The 26,329-nt window shown below is 46.9% G+C and overlaps 1 protein-coding gene across 1 annotated transcript in view; it reads left to right on the top strand.

The window, feature by feature from the left end:
* The window catches only part of ECPAS (Ecm29 proteasome adaptor and scaffold), a 146,986-nt gene that overhangs the window by 34,618 nt on the left and 86,039 nt on the right, over nt 1-26,329 (top strand). Inside the window, exons 14-20 of the mRNA XM_040417299.1 lie at nt 2,032-2,154; nt 8,608-8,711; nt 11,594-11,717; nt 18,617-18,697; nt 18,787-19,006; nt 19,676-19,767; nt 19,912-20,046. Of these exons, the coding sequence (XP_040273233.1) occupies nt 2,032-2,154; nt 8,608-8,711; nt 11,594-11,717; nt 18,617-18,697; nt 18,787-19,006; nt 19,676-19,767; nt 19,912-20,046 (879 nt within the window). The remainder of the gene's footprint in view (nt 1-2,031; nt 2,155-8,607; nt 8,712-11,593; nt 11,718-18,616; nt 18,698-18,786; nt 19,007-19,675; nt 19,768-19,911; nt 20,047-26,329) is intronic.

Raw genomic sequence — 26,329 nt, 5'->3', positions numbered from 1 at the left:
GTGTGTAAATTTAAAGGCTATGTACACCTTTGGGGACTTTTTTTATTTTTTTATCTTTGCAGTTTACTCATTTTGGGGCTAAAAATATTTTTTTCAATTGGTCTTTATTAAAAGCATTGAGCCGTTCTGTTACAAAAGGTTAACTGTTTTTCTAGCTGTGTGCATCCTGCTTTCACTTTATTTGGTTATCTAATAAGTTAACCCTTATCTCTATCTCTAAAATACAAAGAGGTTCTAAACACTTATTTAAGCCACATTCTTATTAGGCCTATTGCACACGACCGTATGGCTTTTTCAGTGTTTTGTTTCCGTTGTGTTTCCGTTTCTGTTCCGTTTTTCCGTACCGTTTTTCCGTTTGGCATATACAGTATATAGTAATTGCATAGATAAAATTGGGCTGGGCATAACATTTTCAATAGATGGTTCAGCAAAAAACGGAACGGAAACGGAAGTCATACGGATGCATTTCCGTATGTGTTCCGTTTTTTTTTGCGGACCCATTGACTTGAATGGAGCCACGGAACGTGATTTGCTGGCAATAATAGGACATGTTCTATCTTTAAACGGAACGGAAAAACGGAAATGCGGAAACGGAATGCATACAGAGTACATTCCATTTACGGCCAGTAAACGGGGGGAAAAAACGATTGTGTGCAGGAGGCCTTAGTAAGATAAGGACTGAGATATAATGAGTGTTTATAAGGTCTGACAGCAAAGATAAGAAGCCTGTCGGCTCCCTGGCTGATGGAGTAGAGAGAAAATTCAGATCCTGGTAGTAGAGCATCTCAGCTCTGTACAGAGAAAAGCACTCCATATTGTTTTAATTAAGACCAATTATTTGTAGCTCATAATGAGTAAGGCCTCTTTCACACTTGCGTTGTCCGGATCCGGCGTGTACTCCACTTGCCGGAATTACACTCCGGATCCGGAAAAACGCAAGTGTACTGAAAGCATTTGAAGACGGAACCGTCTTCCAAATGCTTTCAGTGTTACTATGGCACCCAGGACGCTATTAAAGTCCTGGTTGCCATAGTAGGAGCGGGGAGCGGGGGAGCGGTATACTTACAGTCCGTGCGGCTCCCGGGGCGCTCCAGAATGACGTCAGAGCGCCCCATGCGCATGGATGACGTGATCCATGCGATCACGTGATCCATGCGCTTGGGGCGCCCTGACGTCACTCTGGAGCGCCCGGGGAGCCGCACGGACGGTAAGTACACTGCTTCCCCGCTCCCCGCTACACTTACCATGGCTGTCAGGAGTTTAGCGTCCCGGCAGCCATGGTAACCACTCTGAAAAAGCTAAATGTCGGCTCCGGCAATGCGCCGAAACGACGTTTAGCTTAAGGCCGGATCCGGATCAATGCCTTCCAATGGGCATTAATTCCGGATCCGGCCTTGCGGCAAGTGTTCCGGATTTTTGGCCGGAGCAAAAAGCGCAGCATGCTGCGGTATTTTCTCCGGCCAACAAACGTTCCGTACCGGAACTGAAGACATCCTGATGCATCCTGAACGGATTACTCTCCATTCAGAATGCATTAGGATAATCCTGATCAGGATTCTTCCGGCATAGAGCCCCGACGACGGAACTCTATGCCGGAAGACAATAACGCAGGTGTGAAAGAGCCCTAAAATGCACTAATAAAAAAAAAGCCTTTAATACCTCAGATATCCTGCAAATTCATGTGACCTTTGGCAGACACGGGTCAGCCAGGCTGTGTTCACCCCATGGAGACCCAGGCTTACTGTTACGCTCAAGTTATTCAGAGTCGTCTTGCATTGAGCCTTGTAGCTGTGTGTCCATCACATGACTACCCCAAATTTCTGTCACCTGGGATTGAACAATGAAGGTTGTATTAATAACTGCAGGCACATAAACTGAAAATCACAAGGAATTCATTCATAAAGAGTATCATACAACTGGATAACTTTTTATTATAAAAAAAATATAAAAATAGTTTGTTTGAAACTGGGATACCCCTTTAAACAATTTCCCTTTATAATTGTGTATGTAAAATTTGTTTCTCACCTGCAGGAAGATATGGATGTCAGGCTTTCTATCCAAGAAGCCTTGTCAATGATGGTTGGGTCTTACACAAACCTGGAAGGAGCTCAGTTGACCCTCATGGAAGCTCTTGTTGGATCATATTTAGTGAAGGTGAAACATTAAATATCTTTAGATAAGGCATCTATAGCAATTGTGTACTGGTGACATGTTCCCTTTTAGCAGTTTTTTTTATCTGCCCAGAATGAGCCCAAACGCTGCATATTTTTGCCCTTATACCTGTTTTACTTGTCAGCACTTTCCTGTTCTTTGCATCACCGGATCCTGGCTGAATACAAAGCAGGCAATATGAACAATAACAATACATTAGGAAGTGCCTTGTATTCCATGATTGTGACCAACCTGCAATCCTTCAATGGTGGCCATGTTTACACACTATAGGAAAAAGTGCTGGTCTATGCACGCTCCCACAGTTCCAGCCACCAGTGAGGCTGGAGCTTTTTCATATAGTCTGCAAGCACGGCCGCCACTGCTGGATTGCAGGGTGGTCATAACGCCTAGATATGAGCAGTGTATAATGTGATAAAAAAATGTTTCTCGCCCAGTTTCCTTGGGGGACACAGAAGACCTTGGGTATAGCTCATCTCCCTAGGAGGCGTGACACTAAGTGAAGACTGTTAAGCCCCTCCTCCACAGCTATACCCTCAGCCTGGAGAGAGAGACTGCCAGTTTTTGCTTAGTGTCCAAGGAGGCAAGACACTCCCTGCTCTGCAGGGCTGCTTTCTCCTTGTTTCAATTTTAGTTTTTTACTTTTTTATTTTATTTTTGTTCCAGATCATCAGGGATAACAGAGACGCACTAGACCTCTCTGTTCTCCCGGGGTTGAGCTGCGCCAGTGCCGGTCACCCGCACTGCTGCCTCCCCCACAGAAGGCAAGGTGGATCAGGGCAGCCCAGCTCCCCTACATCCCGCCAGCCCAAGGGTCGCCCGCACGCCAAGTCCCTCTCCCAGCGTCCTGCCACTACGGTGCCAGTAGCTGAAGGGGCGACCCTGCTGGAACGGACCGAGGGTGAAGACGACTATGGTGAGAGAGAGGCTTCTCCAGCCCTACGTCCCCCGTCCCCCCCGGTCTCCTGCGTGCCTGACCCTATACTGGGCCTATGGACCCTTCTGCCCATGCTAGACCTAGGCTGGCTCCTGGGCTGTCGCAGGGCGACATTCTGCTCCCTCTCTCCTGGCCTCCAGGACATTGGCACCCTTCTCCCTACAAGAAGAATGCCTAGGGAGCTGCGGAGGTCCGCAACTAGCTGCCCCTGATGGAGGGGTTATGCAGGCGTCCACCCTCACAGACCCGGTCTCAGGGTCCCCCTCCCTCTTACCGGCCACTACTTCAGGGCCAGAGGGCCCGCGCCTTGCTGCCACTGACCCTCCCTACTCTCACGGACACCGTTCCAGGGGAAAGGAGGTTGTAGCTGCCGGCCATATGGAGCGCTGTTCTAGGCAGGTGCCCGCTCCAGGGGTGAAATGGCTGCCGGGTGCAGGGTCCTCACTTCCGGACAGCTGGGTGGGCACCGCGGCCTGCAAAATGAGCGCTTCAACAGCCCCGGCCGACCGTCGGAACAAAACTTGTGTTCCACTTCAAGGCCGTGATCCCGCTCTATCCGGGTCCCCGGCTCGCGGGGTGGGCACCCGCGGCCGGTATGTGCCGCTCCGTAGGCCCGGCTGGTACTTTAAGTACTGTGCGGCCCCGGTCATCCGGGCGCCGCTAAAAATTTAGGCCCCGGCTCTTACGGCCCGCGGGGTGGGCACCCGCGGCCGGTATGTGCCGCTCCGTAGGCCGGCCGGTACTTTAAATACTGTGCGGCCCCGGTCAGCCGGGCGCCGCTAAAAATTTAGGCCCCAGCTTCACGCCCTACTAGGCCGCAAATTCAGGCCTCTGTTGGAGGGGGCTGGAACTTCTCCAGGCGCGAATTCTTCCCGCCTGGAGGTTCCCCCGCCCCCAGAGGATCGCAGTGCCGCCCCCCAGGCCGGATCCCTGTTAACCCTTTGGGTACAGGCCGGCTTCCGATGGGCCTGTATGGGTGGATCTGTGCCCTGTAGGTGGCCCCCCCTTTTATTTTATTTTTTTCTGCCTCAGTGAGGCTGTGTGTTAAAAAAAAAAGAAAAAAAAGAAAGTTTTTATTATATATATGACTTGTGGGCTGCGCAGGACGCTGCAGCCTCATCTCAGAGTGCTGCCTGTATACATGCCCCCCTTCCATAGGCGGCATGGTGTCGCGCTCCCCGGCTGCGGCGCTGCCAGGGTCTTTTTTTCCCCTTCTAGGTGGTTTTCTTGCCCTTTCCGCGCTACGGCGCTGGTCAAGTGCATGCCTTTTCTGTAGGCAACATTCGTCACCCTCTCCAGTTATGGTGCCTGCCATGTGCAGGACCCCCCTCCTGGGCGGGATACTGCACTCTCCCTAACTGCGGGTTGGCCTTGTGCATGATCCCCCTTTCATTGGCGGCCTACTGCAGTTTCTCCGGATACAATGCTGGCCATGTGCACGACCCCCTTCCATAGGTGGAACACGGCACTCTCACTGGGTTCGCTGCTGGCCATGTGCGTGCCCCCCTTCCATAGGTGGAACACGGCACTCTCACTGGATTCGCTGCCTGCCATAGGCATGACTCCCTTCTGTGGACGGCATTCGGCACTCTCACTGGATTCACTGTCAGCCATGTGCATGACCACCTTACATAGGCGGTATGATGTACTCTCATTGGATTCACTGCCGGCCTTGGGTATGCCTCCTTCCCGGGTGGCGGCATACATACACTCCCTCGGTCGGTGGTTGTTCTCTCGCCGGTACATTGTTGGCCATGTGCATGACCCCTATACATAGCGGGGTGCTTGCACTCTCTCTGGATCCGCGGCCGGCCATATGCATGACCCCTCTTCTGTGGGCGGTGTACGCACTCTCACTGGATTCGCTGCCGGCCATGGGCATGCCTCCTTCGGTGGCATACACACTTTCTCACCGACTGCTCGCATTCTCCCTGGATGCGATGCTGGACATGTGCATGACCCCCCCCCCCCCTTCCTTTTCTGGGCGGCATACTACACTCTCACCAGATACGTTGCTGGCCTTGAGCATGGCCTCTAACATGGGTGGAACGCTTGCGCTTCCATTGGATACGGTGCTGGCCTTGTGCGTGACCACCCCTCATTCCATGGGTGGAATTTTGCACGCTCACAAGATTCAAGGCTGTCCTTGTATGTGCTGTACTGGACTTGCACATGTTCCCCTTCATTGGCGGAGTAGTTACACTCTCACGAAATTTCGGGTTGGGTGAATTGTTGCACACTCACTTAATGCTAAGATAGCCCTGTGCATGCCCCCCTTTTTCACTAGGTGGACCTCCTGCGTTCCTGCTGGATACTGTGTGGCCATGTGCATGGCGCCTTTCTGGGCGAAGTATGGTATGCCCTACTTCTCTGACGTAGGTACGGCCTTGGGCATCACCCCCTTTTTGGGGCAGGCCTTTGCATTCTTGCCCACTGCAGTTTGCCAGGTACATTTCCCCCCTTTTTCGGGGCGGTCAGTTTGCGTTCCATCGCATACCATACTAGTCTTGTGCATAACTCCTTTCAGTTTGCACTCCCGTAGATACTGTGGCACTCTGTGGCTGGCCCTCTACGCTGAGTGATATTTTTGCAGTGAGCGGACGTTCTTGTGCGTTGTTTCCTTCTCGTCCCGTAGGTGGGTTGGCCTTCTCACTGCTTACGGGGCTACTCGTACGTATGCCTCCTTTCCTCCTGCGACATACTTTTTCTCTTGGGATACGATGATTGCCGCAAGCCTTGCACTATTCTCTAAGGAGATCATTCTGTCCATCTGTGTAAGCCTAAGGTGTTGTCCAATAAACAACAAATGAATACCTTATATTTAAGTAGACGGGCTCTACTGTTCGCTACTGCACAGAGCTGGGTGGTACTCATTCATTTCGTTGGCCCATTTGTCCTTCCGCGGCATTGTTTCCCTGTGCTAGTGGTCGCATGGTCGAGAGCGCTGTCTGCAGCGCCCTTCGCATTTTATGTTGGCTCTGGCGGGACTACGGTCCCCTCGCCTAATACCATTTCCTCCTCTTCGGGTGCAGTGTGGTATGATTCTTTCCGGATTGGCGCCCTCGGTGCTTCAGTCTGATCTGCTACCAGGTTCGGGCCGCTATTCTTGGGAAGGTCACCCAACTTCTCTTGGGTGCTCGCTTATACAGGTCTGGGGGACCTCCACCTTGGGTTCTTCAGGGTATTCGCCTTCTGCGAGGCGGTGAACCGGGCGTCTCTGTGTAGCGGTGTTCTGCTTTTGAGCTGTCCTATGGCCTCTCTGTTGCCCACTCCCCCTTTCGGTTGGAGGGTGTTATACCGGCCTCTGTCTCGCCTGCCTTTTCTCGCCGGCTCTGTTTGGCTCCCACTCGGTACAGATCATTCCGATGTGGCGTCTGTTCCGGCCACGCTTCAGAGGCTGTTCCTTCACTGCCCTTCCCTCTGGGGAAAGCATGGTTGTTCATGTGGATGGTTCTGGTGTTCCTTTTGAGTCTCCCTTGTCCACACTGGCTGTACTAGCTGTGTGCCTAGTTACCGGGTCTACCGTTTTCTGTCCTCCCGCTGGGTGCAGATTGCGTTTTTTCCATTTTAGGCAATGTTTCTGCTTTGGATTCACCTTCTCGGTAACTTGGGAGGACTACCATTTGGTCAGGATTGTCTTTTAAATCTCCCACACCGGAACTGTAGTCCGTCTTCCTGTGGTGGCTACATTGGCTTCGGCTTTAGCCTGTCTTGTCCTGGCGGTTGCTGGGCGGACCCTTCGGTTCCTGTCCGTTTGTCCTTCTGCTTCCCCACTCTGGGGGGATACGGGACAACCTTGCTCGGGGGCCGACGGGACCAGTTCTACCGACTGTTCTACCCGTGTTACGGGTCTGCGCCTGATCATTGGGTTTTCACCCGCTTGCCCAGGCAACTCTAGTGGGCTCGCTAGTGTTCGCTTCTAGCCGAGTTTTTCGTCCAGGATCTGTGGTAGGACTTAGGGTTTTACCTGGGGTTCTGTGGGAAGCTGGGCGTTCCCCCACTCTGCCTTTCTCCATGGTTCTGTCTTTCTCCAGTCCGGCCTGGACCTGGGGCTGGGACTCTGTTGCTTGAAGTATCAAGTGTCATTCCTGTCCTTCCTCTTTCAGCGTTCCCAGGCCCTCTGGGCCTGTCAGGAACTTCTTCCATGGAGCGGCTCTTGGGTTCCTTTGTACTGTCCTCCGGTACCGTCCTGGGAACTACATACTAGGCTCTTGGCGCTCCAATTTTTCCTTGGAGCCGTTACAGAAGTTCCCTCTACTAACAGTTGGGTTTCTGTAGCCATCGTGTCTCTGATGGGTGCCTGAGTGGCGGCCCTTCTTGTTCCGAGCCTTCTGTCTTCCCCCAGGACAGGGCTGTTCTCCATTCCGTCTCTTCCTTCCTTCTGAAGATGGTGTTTGTCTTTCATTTCATTGAGGCAGTCGTCCTCCCCTTCCCACCCCAGGGAACGTTGGAGATCTCCGACTCTTGTCGACATTGGTCTCTTGTGTTTCCAGGAGGTCCGCGCAAAGGGTTGACGGCCTCCAGGGTATCTTTCCTCCGCTTTCTCAGAGTGGCTCTTGTTGTGGTTGCCGCACCAAGGGCAGGGTTCTGCTTTTGGTGTCACCATTCATTTGGCCAGAGTTGTCGGTTTTTTCCTGGGCCGGAGGCATTAGGCTTCGGCCATGCATTTGTGCAAGGCGGTCACTGGTCTTCCTTGCACACCTTACCGAGTTCTACAGGGTGCATACTCGGGCTTCGGCGTATGCTGTTTCGGGCCGCCTGGTCTGCAGGCGGCGGGTTTTTTGATGCCTTCGGGTGCTTCGCCTTGGTGCTGTGGTCCCTCCCCCTTTGGACTGCTTTTGAACGTCCCAAGGTCTTCTGTGTCCCCCAAGGAAACTGGGCGAGAAAACGAGATTTTTGTATAACTTACCAGTAAAATCTCTTTCTCGCTCTTTCCTTGGGGGACACAGCACCCACCCATTCTTTGTTCTTCTCTGACTGTTTCCGAGTTTGTTTTACCCTTTGGGTAGTTGGCTTGTTGGTTCCAATTTTTGGACTTTGCCTTTTCTCACTACTTGGACACGCAACTGGCAGTCTCTCTCTCCAGGCTGAGGGTATAGCTGTGGAGGAGGGGCTTAACAGTCTTCACTTAGTGTCACGCCTCCTAGGGAGATGAGCTATACCCAAGGTCTTCTGTGTCCCCCAAGGAAAGAGCGAGAAAGAGATTTTACTGGTAAGTTATACAAAAATCTCGTTATTAAGCCAGCAAAGGAAGCAATATGGACAATAGCAATACATTAGTAAGTGCCTTGTATAAACTTTGTTTACATGATAAATGCCATTTGCTGAAGTGACACAACACCTTTAAAATAACGCTGATCTGCTGCATTTTAATTTGCCAGTAGTAATTTTAGCTCAAAATGTATTCGTATTTTACCTCTGTGTAAACTTTTCCAGGTTGATTTTTAGCTATCACTTTAATGTTATTCGAAGCTCATTTTGTGTCATATTTTTTATTTTAGCCTGAAGTTCAGGTTCGACAAGTTGCAGTCAAATTTGCAAGCAAAGTTTTTGCCCCTGACCACATACCTTCGAGATACTTGCTGTTGCTTTCAGCTGGAGATCCGTAAGAGTTCTTTTATGCAATACTTTGCATTTATTTTACTTTGTTATTGTGGCATTATACTTAAAATGTACCCTTTTGTTCTTTAAAGGGAATCTGTCAGCAGTTCATGCTGCCCTATGTTGGGGTAGCATGAATTGATAACACAGACCCTGGGCTTTTATCTGCATTGAGCAACTCCAGCACAAGCAGAGTGCTGTCCACTCAAAATGGTGTACACAACTGAGAGTCCTCATATTTATGAACTCTCAGCTCTAGCCTCCCCCACCGCCCATTGTTATAGAAATAACGGGGGGGAAATGCCTGGAGCACTCGAAATGTCCTTGCCCCTAGCACCCTAAAATACAAAAGCCAGGCCAGAAAAACAGGTAATTGTGTTAAACTGCCCCCCCATACGCCGCGCCCCTCACAGGGAATATTCTTACACCGCTCCCTGCGCCGCTCCTGATCCCCGCACCACTGCTGCTTCTCCCCCTGCGACGACGAAAATATCCGGTGTCGGGGGGGATGGGGTTGTGGAGCAAACAATGGCAGGCGGGGATGGGGTCGAACCTCCCTAGCGTCACCTGCGATGCTAGGGAGGCTTGTTCCCGCCTGCCATTGGCTGCTCTCCCTGTTTTCATCCGCCCACGGGAAGAAGAAGCAGCGGCGGTGCGGTGGCCAGGAGCGGCACAGGGAGTGGGGTAAGTATATTCCCTGAGGGGGGGGGGGGGGGGGTAGTTTATGGTATTGATAACCCCTTTAATTCACATCACAATACAGGTAAGGCACTGAAAACACTTCCTGTAATCACTAGGCAACGAGAAGCCAATTATGCAAAAATGAACTATGATAATGCAAACAAACTGCAACACTAACAGACTGGCAGGGTTTGTCTGTGATACTTTCCACCAACCATATCCCAATGCGTTCTCCCAAAAGGGTTCATCAAGGGAGAATTAAACACTGTCGTAAAGCTGGATCTGTTCAGAAAACTAACATGGCAGAACATAAAATAACCAGTTTGATAGCATGGCATAATCATAAGACATAGCTTAGACAGGGTCATATTCCACGTCCTCTTCCCTTAGATGCTGTAGCGGGCACTGCAGAGTTCTGGATTCCTGCTTGGAAACTGCGCCCATTTTTAGGCTTAGTGGCCTAAACTGCCACCAGTCACCAACCATGTTGCACACCTTTGTTTGGCTGTCTATGTCATAGGTAATGTTGAGCGAACTTGTGTTTTAAGTTCGGCGTCTAAAGTTCGGGTTTCGGTTATCGAAGATTCGTGCTATGGATTCTAAATTCCGTTATGGTCTGTGGTAGCGGACTCTTCGATAACCCGAACTTTAGACGCCGACCTTAAAACACAAGTTCGCTGAACACTAGTCATGGGACACCAACAAAGGTGTGCAACATGGTTGGTGTCTGGTTGCCCTGTGTTTTTGGTGTGCTTGTTTCCTGACTTGCCTCCTAGAAAAAATTAGAAAACTGCCTTCCCTTAAGTTTAACACGATCTACCAGGGCATTACAGGGACAGGTCTCTGGTGCAGGGCATTCCTTTTTATTGTTGATCGCTCTGCTAAATAGTGTAGCAGTAGGGTCAGTTAGCAGAAGTGAAGTGTTTCTATGCCTTAGCTTAGTGCCTCACCTTGGATTGCTTTGTCAATTATCACAATTATCTATCTGTATTGGTTCCTAGGGATAACCAATGTTCTGTATCTCTGCCATTATTCCTTATGACTGGTTCCTTATATTGATAGTTGTGAGTTTTAATCGGTAATGGCAATGCCAAAAATATGTAAATGAATCTTTTCTAGCCTACACAACCCTTTCACCTTTTATTGCCTTCTTCTGTACATGTGTCTATGTGCATATGGGAACTATGACAGACAGATGCAATCGCGATGACACATTTTAGACACCACTACACTCTGGTGGAGAATTTGAGAATCTTTGGCATAAACTATCTATTAAGTCCTCTATGGGAGGTTGCAAAGGCAACATTTCTGGCTAATTTTCCCTGTGCAAGTCTTAAAAAGTAAATTGGTTCCAAGCTATGATTCAAAAAGTCCTGTGACATTTCAAAAAAATGAAGCAGCCTATAAAATGTGAAAAATAAACATTGCCTTTAATGCAGTGTGATATTCTGATAAGAAATGTTGCTCTCGAAAGGGGTAAAGCTTTTATAAGCAGACTGTATATGACAGATATTGAGGATCTTCATGTAGGTTAAAATAAAAATTAAGATCACTCTTTATTCACCCTTGTGGCAATGGCGACGTTTCAGCTCTGCACTAGAGCCTTTTTCAAGCCTTTGCTTGAAAAAGGCTCTAGTGCAGAGCCGAAACGTCGCCATTGCCACAAGGATGAATAAAGAGTGATCTTAATTTTTATTTTGGAGTGCTGCCCTTTTCATTACTTGTAATTGCGGGATTGGCTTTTCCCTGTAGGTAATATCACAGCTTGTCTACTCTCTCCTGACCTCTGCATGGGTTTGTGGAGCATGCCTAGAAAACTCTCTCATAGAAGTCGGTGAGGTCTTCTCCTGACCATTGTGTCTATGGCCCATGGGGCTGCCATAAAGCAATTTTCTTAATGTTTTATGAATGCTGTTAAGAACAGCTCAGGCAAGATGGCCGCCTCCATAATCATGTTCAGGAAATAGAATAAAAAGAATGTGTCCCTTATCTGGTTTTAACTGGCATAAAAAAATAGTTGACACATTCCCTTTAAATGGTCATTACCTATCTTCAAAAAAGTAGTTATAGATCTAGTGTCATTTATTGCACATGGTGTTATGGGACCCCCTATGTAGATCTTACATCAGGACCTAATGTTTTTTTTAACAGACTACATTTTTACAATGATCTTAAACAAAGAAATTAATTGTTTTCTTTTGGTAGGAGAGAGGAGGTTTATGGGGAAGCACAAAGAGCCCTGAGAACATTTTCTGCCAGCAGTGAAAATGAAGAAAAGCCTGTGAAGCTTCCTCCTTTCCCAGTAATGGTCAGCCATATCATGGAAAAGGTAAACCATTTGCTAGAAGAGTTCATAATTAATGTCTATGGAGTTCTTCATTTCTATTTTTATAATCCCAGATTACACAGAGATGAGCTGTGAGAAACCATTCACATGTGCTTTGTGAGGGTAGCTGAAACTGTATCGAGCTATGTTTGTGTATTTGTGTGTGTAAAAACGAGATTTTGGTGGACTCGCCTGTAAAATCTCTTTCTCGCTGAGTTTCATTGGGGGACACAGGATATCAGTTAGTGCCCAAGTAGTAGGAGAAAAAAAAACAAGCCTGAAAAATAAGAATACACAACAAACGCCAGTAGTTCGAACCAAACCGAGGAAGCACCTGGCCAACCCATCGCTAAACATTAGCGTCAAAAGGAAATATCAATACTGGGTGGGTGCTGTGTCCCCCAATAAAACTCGGCGAGAAAGAGATTTTACAGGTGAGTCCACAAAAATCTTGTTTTCTCGCTCATTATTATTGGGGGACACAGGACCGTGGAACGTCCCAAAGCAGTTCACGGGGAGGGAAGAGCCCCACACCCATGGAGAAGATGCCCTCATGGAAGCTCAGGACACTGCCACATGCAAGACCTTGCGGCCCAAGTCAGCATCCGCCGATGCAAAAGAGTGCACCTGGTAAAACAAGAATGGGGCTGAGGGGCGGACCCTTGTCCCGGGAGCGGTACACCTCGGTGATGGTCGAACAAATCCACCTAGCGATCGTCACCTTGGAGGCTGCCAAGTCCTTGCGAGGGCCTTCAGGGATAACGAACAAGGCATCTGTACGCCGGAAGGAGCTGGTGACGGATAAATAAATCGTCAGTGCCCGAACCACGTCAAGCTGATGGAGAGCACGCTCTCGAGGATGTGAAGGAGATGGGCAAAACGAAGGAAGAACAATATCTTCATTGAGATGGAAGGCAGAGACTACCTTCGGCTGAAAAGAAGGTATCGGGCGAAGCACCGCCTTATCTTGGTGCAGAATTAGAAAGGTCTCCTTACAAGAAAGCGCTGTTAACTCAGAAACCCACCTGATGGACGTGATAGCCACCAGGAATGTCACCTTCCAGGAGAGCAAACGGGGCGACACTGAGTAGAGAGGCTCAAAGGGGGCCGATTGCAGTGCTCCTAGGACTAGGTTTAAGTCCCAGGAAGGGACAGGATGGCGATACGGGGGGTCGGTGTGAGCCACACCCTGAAGAAAGGTCTTAACTGGGCCCTTTAAGGCCAAGGGGCGCTGGAAAAAAATAGACAGCGCAGAGACTTGACCCTTCAAGGAACTAAGGGCAAGACCTAAATCCAAACCCCCTTGAAGAAAAGAAAGAACAGTGGGCAGCGAGAATCGCAGAGGAGGGAGGTTACGTTCCTCGGAAAACCGCAGGAAAGAACGCCAAGTCCTATAATAAATCTTGGACGATGCTGGCTTCCTGGCCCTGATCATGGTGCTGATAACGTCGTCGGCGCTGACTTAGAATGGCGGTCTCAACAGCCACGCCGTCAAACGAAGCGACTGTAAATGTTGGTGGAAGATGGGCCCCTGAGAGAGAAGATCGACCCTGAGCGGAAGGGGCCACGGTGCGTCTCCCAGAAGCAGGACGATGTCTGAGTACCACGCGCGGCAGGGCCAATCTGAGGATCGTCTGGATGCCCTCCGTCCGGATTCTGCGCAAGAGCCAGGGTAGGAGAGGAAGGGGAGGGAATGCATATAGTAGGGAGAACACCAATGGGATGATAGCAGGGAGGAGGAGGGGAGGGGCTATGGACACTGCGCCACTAATGAATATTGTTTATGCTTAATACAAACGCAGGCTGCCATGCGGGTGCCGGCCATATCCCATATCCCATAATTGCGGCGGATCGCAGCGCGCAGTCATAGAGGCTGGGTGCCGGGTATGGGATATGTCCGGCACCTGCATGGCAGACAGCGCTTTAAACCTTTCAGCCGCGCCTCTGCTGCTGGGATACTGATGGCGGCGCGATACAGCACCTCCACGGAAGGGCACTGTTAACCATTAAGGTACTGTTGCAGATACCTAACCTGCCGGCCCAGGGCTCAGTTAACCCCATAAGTCCCCAACATGCTGCCATTAAGTAGTGATGGGATCCAGTTCTATGTGCCAAATAGGGGGAAGGGGGTTCAAGAGGGGGATACTTACCTCCTCCGGTTTACTCACCCCATCTTCATCCTCTTCTCTTCACCCTCCCTAAGTGGACCCGCAGGGTTTACGTCTTCCAGCAGGGTCACCTCCTCAGCAGCTGGCACCGGAGTGGGAGGAGTCTGGAATGGCGGGAGGGTCTTGTATTCTGGCAGACTTAGGTGACCCTTTGGCTGGCGGGAAGCAGGGGAGCTGGGCTGCCCTGGATCCACCTTTTTGCTTCTTTAGGGAGGTCGAGCTGTTAGGGAATCGGACATCGGTCTTGCTCCCCGAGATAACAGAGAGGCTAGGCGACTGTTTCCCATACCTAAAAGGGGAAAAAAGAAAAAATCTAACGAAGAAGCCACCCTGCATAAGGCAGGGAGGTCTGCCTCCTACGGACACTAAGCTAAAAACTGATAACTCCTCCCCTGCAGGCTATACCCCCTCCAGCCAGGAGAGAGCATAAGTTCTAGCCTAGTGTCGCCTCCTAGTGGCACCAGCAAGCTATACCTACGGTCCTGTGTCCCCCAATGATAACGAGTGAGAAAGGATGTTTTACTCTGCACATTTCACATTTAAAACACTACCAAATAGCTTCCCGTTGATTTTAGTGGAAAGTACATGCCTATAGAGCATATGGTTATATACTTTACGCAGCAGATTAAAAAGTGGCATGTTACTTCATTGAAGCATTTTTAGGCTTCTTTCCCCATTTAAATAATTTCCGCCACCAAAAAAGACCTTTTTGTTAGGCTGGTGATTTTTCTGTTGATCTGCCACAGATTTTTCTGCTGTGTGAACATAACCGGAGGGTAACTCTGCCATGGTAAAATGTGTAGCAATTTTTCTTTAAATCGGATCTCTCAGGCCTTTCCAATCTCAGACATCATAGCACAGAGGAGGGCATGCTATGCATGGGCATATGTTATCTTTATCCTGTATTTTCATGTAAATGCTACCAGGACTCCAAGTCAGTACTTTAACCGCCTACACAGAGTGGCTGACTACTTTACATCTATTTAAAGGGAGTCTGTCACCTAATCTGAGCCTTTTAGACCGCTCAGATCAGATTATAGACTCCTGTGCCCTTATTACAATGATACCTTTATTTGTGCTGCCCTCTCCGAGATCTTCCAAAAAAGACTTTTAAAACTTATGCTAATGAGCTTCGGCAAGTGCCCAGGGGTGGCATTACTGCAGCAAGTGCCCAGAAAACCACACCTATTTCACCCCTCTGGCCCACCCTTCTTTCCTATTATTACCTCCTCCTCTCCCTCACAAATCTCGCGCCTGCTAGAGGAAAGATGATGCTGCGCCGATCCGCCTCTTCTTTGGCTTCATTGCAGTCCTCTGCTGCGGCTAGTTACTTCCGCCTGCTGGATTTCGAGCTAAGGACCGGCGCATGCGCAGTCCAACTCCCTGTTCCTCTGCCCATAATGGGCACAGCAGTGCGCAGGTTCGGGACAAGTGTGGAGCGGTCCAGGTGTGAGATTTGTGAGGGAGAGGAGGAGGTAATAATAGGAAAGGAGGGCGGGCCAGAGGGCTGAAATAGGTGTGGTTTTCTGGGTACATCGCCGAGGGGCCTGGGCACTTGCTGCAGTAACGCCGCCCCTGGGCACTTGATGAACCTCATTAGCATATGTTTTAAAAGTCTTTTTTGGAAGATCTCGGCATGGAACAGCACAAATAAAGGTAACATTGTAATGTGGGCACAGGAGGCTATAACCTGATCTGAGCGGTCTAAAAGGCTCAGATTAGGTGACAGACTCCCTTTAACCCCTTAGGGACTTAGGGCATACCGGTACGCCCTGTTTCCTGAGTCATTAAGGACTCAGGGCATACCGATACGCCCTAACTTTAAACAGACATTGCGGTGGGGGTTAATAGGAACAGGATGCCCGCTGAAATTATTCAGCGGGCATCCTGTCACAACGCCGCAAACCGTAGGTCAATTCAATTGCGGCGGCTGTGTGGCGGTGCCATCGGGTCCCCATGCGGCTGTAGGGGGGACCCGATGGCATGGAAGGCAGCGCGATGTCTAAGGAAGGAAGAAATAAAGTTTTCCCCCAAAAAAATTTAAAGTTTCAAGTAAAAATAAACAAAAACTTCATTTTCCCCAAATAAAGTTTTAAAAAATAGGGAAAAAAAAAAAAGTATACATATTCGGTATCGCCGTGTCCGTATCGACTGGCTCTATAAAAATATCACATGACCTAACCCCTCAGATGAACACCGTAAAAAATAAAAACGGTGCTAAATAAACCATTTTTTTTGTCACCTTACATCACAAAAAGTACAACAGCAAGCGATCAAAAAGGCGTTTTCCCACCAAAATAGTACCAATCTAACCGTCACCTCATCCCGCAAAAAATTAGCCCCTACCTGAGACAATCGCCCAAAAAATAAAAAAACTATGGCTCAGAATATGGAGACACTAAAATATCATTTTTTTTTGTTTTAAAAAAGCTGTTATTGTGTAAAACTTACATAAATAAAAATAAAGTATACATATTTTGTATCGCCGCGTTCGTATCGACCGGCTCTATAAAAATATCACATGATCTAACCCCTCAGATGAACACCGTAAAAAAATTTAAATAAAAACTGTGCTAAATAAACCATTTTTTGTCACCTTACATCACAAAAAGTGTAATAGCAAGCGATCAAAAAGTCACACGCACCCCAAAATAGTGCCAATAAAACCGTCATCTCATCCCGCAAAAATCATACCCTACCCAAGGTAATCGCCCAAAAACTGAAAAAATTATGGAAACACTAAAACATGACTTTTTTTGCTTCAAAAATGAAATCATTGTGTAAAACTTACATAAATAAAAAAAAAAGTATACATATTGGGTATCGCCGCATCCGTGACAACCTGGTCTATAAAAATACCACATGATCTAACCTGTCAGATGAATGTTGTAAATAACAAAAAATAAAAACTGTGCCAAAACAGCTTTTTCTTGTTATCTTGCCTCACAAAAAGATATATAGAGCAACCAAAAATCATATGTACCCTAAGCTAGTACCAACAATACTGCCACCCTATCCCGTAGTTTCTAAAATGGGGCCACTTTTTCTACACTAGGGGTGCATCAGGGGGGCTTCAAATGGGACATGGTGTCAAAAAAACCAGTCCAGCAAAATCTGCCTTCCAAAATCCATATGGCATTCCTTTCCTTCTGCGCCCTGTTGTGTGCCCGTACAGCTGTTTACGACCACATATGGGGTGTTTCTGTAAACTACAGAATCGGGGCTATAAATATTGAGTTTTGTTTGGCTGTTAACCCTTGCTTTGTTACTGGGAAAAATGGATTAAAATGGAAAATTTGCCAAAATTTTTTATCTCCATTTGCCAATAACTCTTGTGGAACACCTAAAGGGTTAACGACGTTTGTAAAATCAGTTTTGAATACTTTGAGGGGTGTAGTTAATTAGATGGGGTCACTTTTATGGAGTTTCTACTCTAGGGTTGCATCAGGGGGGCTTCAAATGGGACATGGTGTCCAAAAAACCAGTCCAGCAAAACCTGCCTTCCAAAAACCGTATGGCATTCCTTTCCTTCTGCGCCCTGCCGTGTGCCCGTACAGCGGTTTACGACCACATATGGGGTGTTTCTGTAAACGACAGAATCGGGGCCATAAATATTGAGTTTTGTTTGGCTGTTAACCCTTGCTTTGTAAAAGTAAAAAAAATTATTAAAATGGAAAATCTGCCAAAAAAGTTAAATTTTGAAATTGTATCTCTATTTTCCATAAATTCTTGTGGAACACCTAAAGGGTTAACAACGTTTGTAAAATCGGTTTTGAATACCTTGAGGGGTGTAGTTTCTTAGATGGGGTCATTTTTGGGTGGTTTCTATTATGTAAGCCTCGCAAAGTGACTTCAGACCTGAACTGGTCCCTAAAAATTGGGTTTTTGAAAATTTCTGAAAAATTTCAAGATTGGCTTCTAAACTTCTAAGCCTTGTAACATCTCCAAAAAATAAAATATCATTCCTAAAATGATCCAAACATGAAGTAGACATATAAGGAATGTAAAGTAATAACTATTTTTGGAGGTATTACTATGTATTATAGAAGTAGAGATATTGAAACTTGGAAATTTGGCATATTTTTACAAATTTTTGGTAAATTTGGTATTTTTTCATAAATAAAAATTTATTTTTTTGAATTCATTTTACCAGTGTCATGAAGTGCAATATGTGACGAAAAAACAATCTCAGAACGGCTTGGATAAGTCAAAGCGTTTTAAAGTCATCAGCACTTAAATTGACACTGGTCAGATTTGCAAAAAATGGCCAAGTCCTTAAGGGGAAATAGGGCTGAGTCCTTAAGGGGTTAAAGTCATAAAAATAGAAAACTGTATATCCAGGCATCTAAAAATTGGCACTTTTGTACCATGGGGTGCGGGAAGTTTAAAAGGGTTGTGCAGTGATTTATATTGATGATCTATCCTCCGATCAACTGTTTGAAGAGGAAGTGGCACTCCATGCAAGCGCCGCTTCCTAGTGTTTACATTACGCGTTGTCTCCTGTGGAGTGGCGACATAGTCTAATTACAAGCACTCGCTCCATTCACTACACAGTACTCGCCATTACACTGCACTTCCGAGGCGAAGGGCAGGGTAATAAACAGGGAGCGGCGCTCGCATGGAGCACTGCCTCCTCTTCAAACAGCTGATTGGCGGAGGTCCAATTTGTGTGGCGCTTGTTTATGTATAGAAATGTAAGTGGCTTAAAAAATATAATTATCTTGTGCTTTCTAGGCATCCAGCCGAATGAAAACGCCAGTTAAATTTGTCACAACCACATCCGTTCTCCCTTTCAACCCGGCATCATTTCTAGAGGTATAGTTTTGTCTGCCAATTAAAGTAACACACTGTTGTAATGATGAACCAATGTGGAAGTCTTATTACACATGTTTTTTTCCACTCAGATAATCCTATATTTGAGAATGTGCCTGGCTCATAGTGCTGGTGTAGACCCAACCTGCCAGTCTTTAGCAGATATGCAAGACCAGGCACCAGCCCTCAGACGCTATGTTAAAGAACTAATGTCTAAAGATGTCACTGCCCTAGATCCTTCCAAAAATGGAGACCTGAACCCTGTGGAGATGTACATAAGCCTTGTACAACAACTGCTGTCTGCAGCTGGAGGTAACATGCAGAATTAAATCTTATATGAAATAATCACTACCAAATAAGTGATTGATGGATAACATGTATGGATGAATTCACACGCAGAAGATTTGATGTAAAAAAAATATCTGGCTTGCAGATATCCATGTGCTTCCTACAGAATTTTCAGCAATAAATCTGGTGCGAATTAATATACCCTTATGTCCCTTTACACGGGACAGCGATCTAATAGATTGTCGGAAAGGAAGCGTTCCTTCCTGACAATCTGCTGATGTCTAGCGGAGGAGACCTGTGCATGTACATGCACCAAACTCCTCCAGAGTATGGGGAGGAGTGATCACTAATGCCATTGCTCTTCCCCATAAGGACTGGCAGCAGATTATGATTACACAGCACGATCGCCACTGGGAAACGATAATCTTTTCTGCTGCACAAGAGTTACAATTACCCGATGAGTAGGCGTTTTGCTCGTTCCTTAGATAATCGGCTGTGCATTTACACTGCCAGATCATTACTAACGAGTTCTACTAGTAACGCTGGTTAGCGATGATCTGTTCAATTGTCGGCCCCTGTAAAGGACCCTTTAGACGCTCAACCTTTAATTGTATTTGTTTTTTCTAGGGTAAGTGATTTAGCATGAAAATTCACTGCATGCTAATTCTTGGTACATTTTATTTTTCATTGCAGGTTTACAAGTGATGTATTGCCTCCTTGAGATAGTATCTATATATCCGCAGAAGCTGGCTGCCTCCTTGGTAGATAAAATAGACTGGATAAAGGTATGTACCAGAATCTCTGGCTCTGTATTTTGAGAGTTTATTACCTGCTTTGCACACCTTTCCTCCTCCCCTCTATAATTGCAATTTCCAAATAATAGTTACTGCTTTCAGTGTATTGTCAATTTTGTATGTTTGTATTCTCAGAGTCTGATGGTCTCTAACAAGGAGGAAATGCGGGAGCTGGCAGCTCAGTTGTTTGCTGTAGTTGTAGTCACATTACCTGGTCCTGAGCTAAAGTTGAAAATTCAGGGTTTGCTCAAGACTGCTAAGGATCAACATGTACGTATAGACACAGTTCTTGGTATTTTTGTTACTGGATGCCTGATTTATTTTTTTATTTTTTTTATAGCATAACTCAATTCAGGTATTTTTTCTGAATAAGCTGTCGTGCATACAGGACGAATAACACTATTTATGACCGTTGTAAGACTTTACAAAAGAATCTCGTTCTGTAATTCTCATAGGTCTGTAATTCTCATAGGCTGGGAGCAGAGACTAGCTGGTTTTGTGTATGCCCATACAGTGGACATAAAGAACCTGTTCCTGGAGATCCTTTTCCCTTTACTGTAGCACACCCTCAGAAGCAGCAGCAGTAATGGAGGACATTATACAGCAGAACTTAGCAGTTTAGATGTAAATCCAGCAGTTTAAGGGGTTGTACCATCTCAGACATTGGGTTGATATCACTAGAATATTCCCCCAATGTCTGATAGGTGCAGGTCTCACCTCTGGGACCCACACCTATACTTAGAACGGAACCGGCAAAGTCCCGGAGAGCGCACCGCACATGTGGCCGCCCCCTATTCTTTCCTTTGGGAGTGCCCCAAATTTTTGGAAGTCCTGTTGAAAAAAATGGAAGGCACACCGTGCATTCACTTCCATGGGGCTGACGGAAATAGCCATCCTAGCGCTTGGCTATTTTTGATGCTCCCATAGGAATGAATGGAGGGCGGTCGCGCATGTGCGGTACGCCTGCCAAGACTTTGCCGGCTCCGTTCTACGTATAGGTGCAGGTCCCACCACTGGGATGACCAGGGATGTCTTTTAATATTGATTGGACCCTGGGCAAGAATTTACTTGGGCCCCCTGGATCCCGCCTTCCCACACCCTAGCATGCAATCACGCCCTCCACCACAACACACACACCAAAAAATCCACACACCTTGTAGAGTAGTAAACTTTAATAATGATGAGTGGTCACTAGAGGTGTTCCTTGGCAGTAATGTAAATACTGCCTTTTTTTCAGAAAAGGCAGTGTTTACATTAAAAAGCTTTCAGAGATATGCTATAGACACCAGAACTACTACGTTCAGCTGTTGTGGCTCTGATGACTATAGTGTCCCTTAATATAGAGGGCGAAAAAAGAATCAGCACAAAAATATCAAATAAAATGGCTGTATCATTATTCTAAAAATTAAAAGCACAACTTCTGACACAAATATATAGTATATTGCAGATTACTTTTTTTTTTTTTTTTGACAATGTGCAGATAGTACTGTACTACTAACCCCTCCATCCACCCCTACAAACAGGGTAATACTGCGCCACATACCTCTTACATCCAGTGACGTCTCTTTGATGTAGATGTTCTCTTTCCTCATCTTCTCCTTTCAGACCTTCGGACCAGACCACCATTTTTCTGCCATTTCTCATTTCTGCAGTTTGACAAGCAAAATCTTAGTTTACTACATTTCCATCTTCTGGACAAATCATCCTACCACCCCCAATACTGTTCCGCTGTGCTCCCCAATACTATACTGCAGAAACAGATAAACCCTCTGATAATAGTAGTACCATGCAGATAGTGCCCTTCAATAATTATTGGCACACAGTGCCCTAAAATAACTGCGCGCATCAAATAGTGCCCCTGACACTAATAGTCTAAACATAACGTCCCCCAAAAATAATTGTGGTAAGCTGATACTGTGCCAAGGTGCCCCCACAGTAATAGTGCTCCCAAAAGTCCCACCAATAGGAATAATTCTCTGCTAGAGCACACATGGTAGTAATAGTGCTCCTACAGTGCCCCCAACATGTCCCCACTGTGCCCCAGAAGTAATAATCCTCCCATAGTGCCCATACTAGTAATCATGTTCCTCATAGACCCTCCAGTAGTAATAAAGCCCATCATAATGCCCCCCAGTAGTAATAGTTCTTCTTATAATGTGCCAGTGCAAAAAATACCCCCTTTTAATGCCCCCAGTTGAGCTAATGTCCCCATAGTGCCCCATAATGTGCCAGTATAAAATACCACTATATAGTGCCCCCAGTAAATGCCCCCATAGTGCTCCTCTCCCCCTTCTTTGTAGTGATCCCCATAATGTACCAGTATAAAATGCCCCATATATAGTGCCCCAGTAGATGCCCTCAGTGTCCCCCATAATTTGCAAGTATAAAATACCCTTTCTTAGTGCCCCCCATAGATGAGCCCATAGTACTTCCCCATAGTACCCACCATAATGTGCCCCAGTATAAAATGCCCCTATACAGAGCCCCCCCATATAAAATACCCCTTCGTTGTAGCCTCAGTAGAAGCTCTCATAGTGTTCCTCTCCCCTTCCCCCATATAAAATACGACTTCTTTGTGGCCTCAGTAGATACCCCCATAGGGCCTCCAATAATGTGCCTGTAAGAACTGCCCCCCATAGTGCCACCCAATATTATGCCAGTGAAAAGTGCCACCAATAATGTGCCAGTAAGAAGTGCCCCCATAGAGGCCCCCCAATCATGTGCCAGTAACAGGTGCCCCCATAGATGTTCCAGTAGTAGTACCATATAAAAAAAAAAAAAAACACTTATACTTACCTCCATCAGTCTGGCAGCGATGTGATGCAGGCCTCTTCCGGCCTGTGTCCAGCGCTGTACGGCTCAGGCTTCACCGGCCTGCAGCCTATCAGAGGAACGGGGAAGGGAGACGCCTCTCCCTCCCATGCCCGCCGCAGCACTTCCATCTGTATAGCTGTCCTGAAGACGGCGATACAGATGACTATGGAGATGAGTGCTTCCACAATTGAAGCGCTCATCTCCCTGTGCCCTGCCACCGCCCCCCACATCACCAGTAGCCAGTGGGGCTCAAGAGGCAGCTGCCTTGGACCCCCAGGAGCAACTAGGCCCGGGGCAGCTGCCCCTTTTGCCCCGCGTTAAAGATGGCCCCGGGGATGTCCCAGACATTGGGGGCATATCCTAGCGATATGCCCCCAATGTCTGAGATGGTACAAACCCTTTAATTGAGGAGTAAATCACTTACAAACAAGCTGCAGTCTCCCAGTCAGCCGCTCTGCTTCTGCTGTCTGCAGCAACCCTTCCCCTCCTCACTATAGACTTCTATGTAATCTGGTCCTTCAGTGAGCAGGTAGCCCTTTTCAGACCGATTTGGGCAACGACTTGAAAGTAAAGAAGAGGGGAAGCAGGAGAGTGATCTGACAAGAAGATAAGGAAGTAGCTTTCTGTGATAAGATATATCACAACGTATATATTTTACCCACAAATAAAGCTGCGACGATTGTTGGACGAGTGCCGTCTGTCTTCTTTCTTGCACTGTGGATTTTACCTGTGTACCTTCTACACACTGAGCACCACCAGATGTCACGAGTGCACGATGCAGGGTCCGTGTCTTTGGATATAGCCACACCATGCAGTGCCGACCACAAGCTTTCTCGTTTTAATTACGGTTTTGATGACTCCTGCCCGGCCTGTGTGGCTGCGGAGGGGACACTAATGAGAGTCCTTACTTAGGATAGAATAGAGCTACGGCCAATCTTGGTCTTGTTTTAAAGCCAAGCATCTTTATTGACCCACAGAACACAGTTAATATATTATCTAGACCAGACATTGAATGCTGTAAAAATAAGTCCCAAAAAACTGTGTTGAAATAATAAGTTATTTAATACATTATATGCTCTGAAATCAGTCAACACAGGCACTGCGCTCTTCTCTGGATGGCCTGTGTCTGTTCCTGCTCTGACCGCTTTCAGCAGATACATTGTTATATACAGATGTTTATTTATTTATATACAGATGTAGCAGAGTTAGCACTCAAGCTCTTAAAGGGTTTCTACCACTTCGTTTTCACCTAATTAGCTTTCAGACACTAGCGATCTGCTAGTGTCTGCTCTATCAAACCATCCTAATATAACTGTTTATTGTCCTGCTGTTTCGCTAAAAAACGAACTTATATCGATATGCTAATGAGCCTGTAGGTGCTATGGGGGCGTCATTAGCACCTAGAGGCTCGGTCTACCTTCACAAACTGCCGCCGCCCAGCGCGTCCCTCCAGCCCGCCCATCTCCTCCGGAATGCGATCCTCACCGTGCGCGTCTGTATTCGGCGCATGCGCAGTGAATGTCTGACCGCTTCCCTGCTCAGACATCTCCACTGAGCCTGCGCCGATGACGTCATAGTGCTCCGAGGAACAGGCGCAGTGGAGATGTCTGAGCAGGGAAGCGGTCAGACATTCACTGCGCATGCGCCAAATACAGACTCGCACGGTGAGGATCGCATTCCGGAAGAGATGGGCGGGCTGGAGGGACGCGCTGGGCGGCGGCAGTTTGTGAAGGTAGACCGAGCCTCTAGGTGCTAATGACGCCCCCATAGCACCTAGAGGCTCATTAGCATATCTATATAAGTTCGTTTTTTAGCGAAACAGCAGGACAATAAGCTGTTATATTAGGATGGTTTGATAGAGCAGACACTAGCAGATCGCTAGTGTCTGAAAGCTAATTAGGTGAAAACGAAGTGGTAGAAACCCTTTAACTCAAATTTCTTAACTCATTGCGTTATCTTCAGACAAAAGCCATTGAAAAGCAAGTGAAGGTGTTTGCTTAACGCATTTAGTTTAGATAACACGTCTCATAAATAATGAGTGTTAACTCTACTGCATCCGTAGTTGCACAGTTGAAAAAAGACATAAGTCCATCAAGTCTACATCAAGTACACCCAAATCCTTCTCTACAAGTGACTCTCCCACTAATACTCCACCCCCCCCCCCTAATTTGTATCGTAAGGCTACGTTTATCCACGCTGAACCTCAGTTGATGCTCAAAACATTCAGAAACAAATCGGCTTTAGTTTTTAAACATCTTCCTTAGACTGCCCAGTACTACATAGCTTGGTGTGATCTGCCAAAATAGGACCCAGCACTGAACACCACTTATAACTAATATTTTACCTATTATACGTCTGAGTGACAGTATCAAATGCCTTTGCAAAATCCAAGAACACTAAATCCACAACAAATAAGGTTAGGCTACTTTCACACTCTCTTTTTGGCTTTCCGTTTGTGAGATCCGTCATGGGTTCTCCCAAGCGGTATAAAACGAATCGGTTTTGCCCTAATGCATTCTGAATGGAAAAGGATCCGCTCAGAATGCATCAGTTTGCTTCCGCTCTAGAGGCGGACACCGAGATGCTGCTTGCAGCGTTATGGTGTCCGTCTGACAAAACTGAGCCAAACGGATCCGTTTTCTATTGTGCCAGATTGTGTCAGAGAAAACGGATCCGTCCCCATTGACTTACATTGTGTGTCAGGACGGATCAGTTTTCTCTGACACAATCTGGCACAATAGAAAACGGATCCGTCTTGGCTATGTTACAGATAATACAAACGGATCCAATCATGACAGATGCATGCGGTTGTATTATTGTAATGGATCCGTTTTTGCAGATCCATGACGGATCCGCCCAAAACGCGAGTGTGAAAGTAGCCTTAGTCTGGTGAGTCTTAGGCTGGTTATCACTTATGACATTAACATTCACATACTCTTCTATATAGTCCCTTAAAGGGATGATTGTCCCACAAAAAATATTCTACAGTTTTCAAACCAGCACCTGGATCTGAATACTTTTTGTAATTGCATGTAATTAAAAATTTTGCAGAGCCACTGAGTTATACAATAATATATATCTGTATAGCTCCACCTGCTGTTTGCTTTTATTCTTATTTCTTTGACCTGCTCACTGCGAAGGCCGCACATGCTCAGTTTCATCCTTCAGCTGCCTCCTGAGCTGTGATAGGGAGAGCTGAGACACGCCCCCTTAGCTGCAGCAGAAAAGACACTCCCCTTGAGCTGCCAGCTTGATATAAATCTAGCAGAGCAATGAATGAGGAGATCTCTGGACCCATGTGAGGTACAGGGCTGGTTCTAGCTTTGTTAGAAAGAGGTTGTCATGTACTACATGATGTCAGATTTCTCATTTTTTTACATTAGTCATGGGATAACCCCTTTAAGAATCCTTCAAACATTTTTCCCCACAGCAGAAGTCAGGTTTACTGGTCTATAATTACCTGGGGAAGATCTAGAGCCCTTTTTCAATATGGACACCACATTTACTTTGTGCCAGTCACTTGGCCCTGACCAGGCAAAAAAGAAATTATGAACAGGGGCACAGCAATAACTGAACGGAGTTATTTAAGAACCGTCTCCTGTTGTAATACACCTGGACCCAGAGCCTTGTTTATTTACCTTATTTAACTTAGCTTGGACCTTTTATACAGTTAGCTAATTGAGTATATTACTGGGTGTACTAACAGCCCTGGCACCACCAATTTCCACTCCTTTCTCTT

Source organism: Bufo bufo, chromosome 2, assembly GCF_905171765.1.
Source record: "Bufo bufo chromosome 2, aBufBuf1.1, whole genome shotgun sequence".
Lineage (NCBI taxonomy): Eukaryota > Metazoa > Chordata > Amphibia > Anura > Bufonidae > Bufo > Bufo bufo.
The sequence above is the reverse complement of the archived record's forward strand: the minus strand, read 5'-3'. Positions and strand labels throughout refer to the sequence as shown.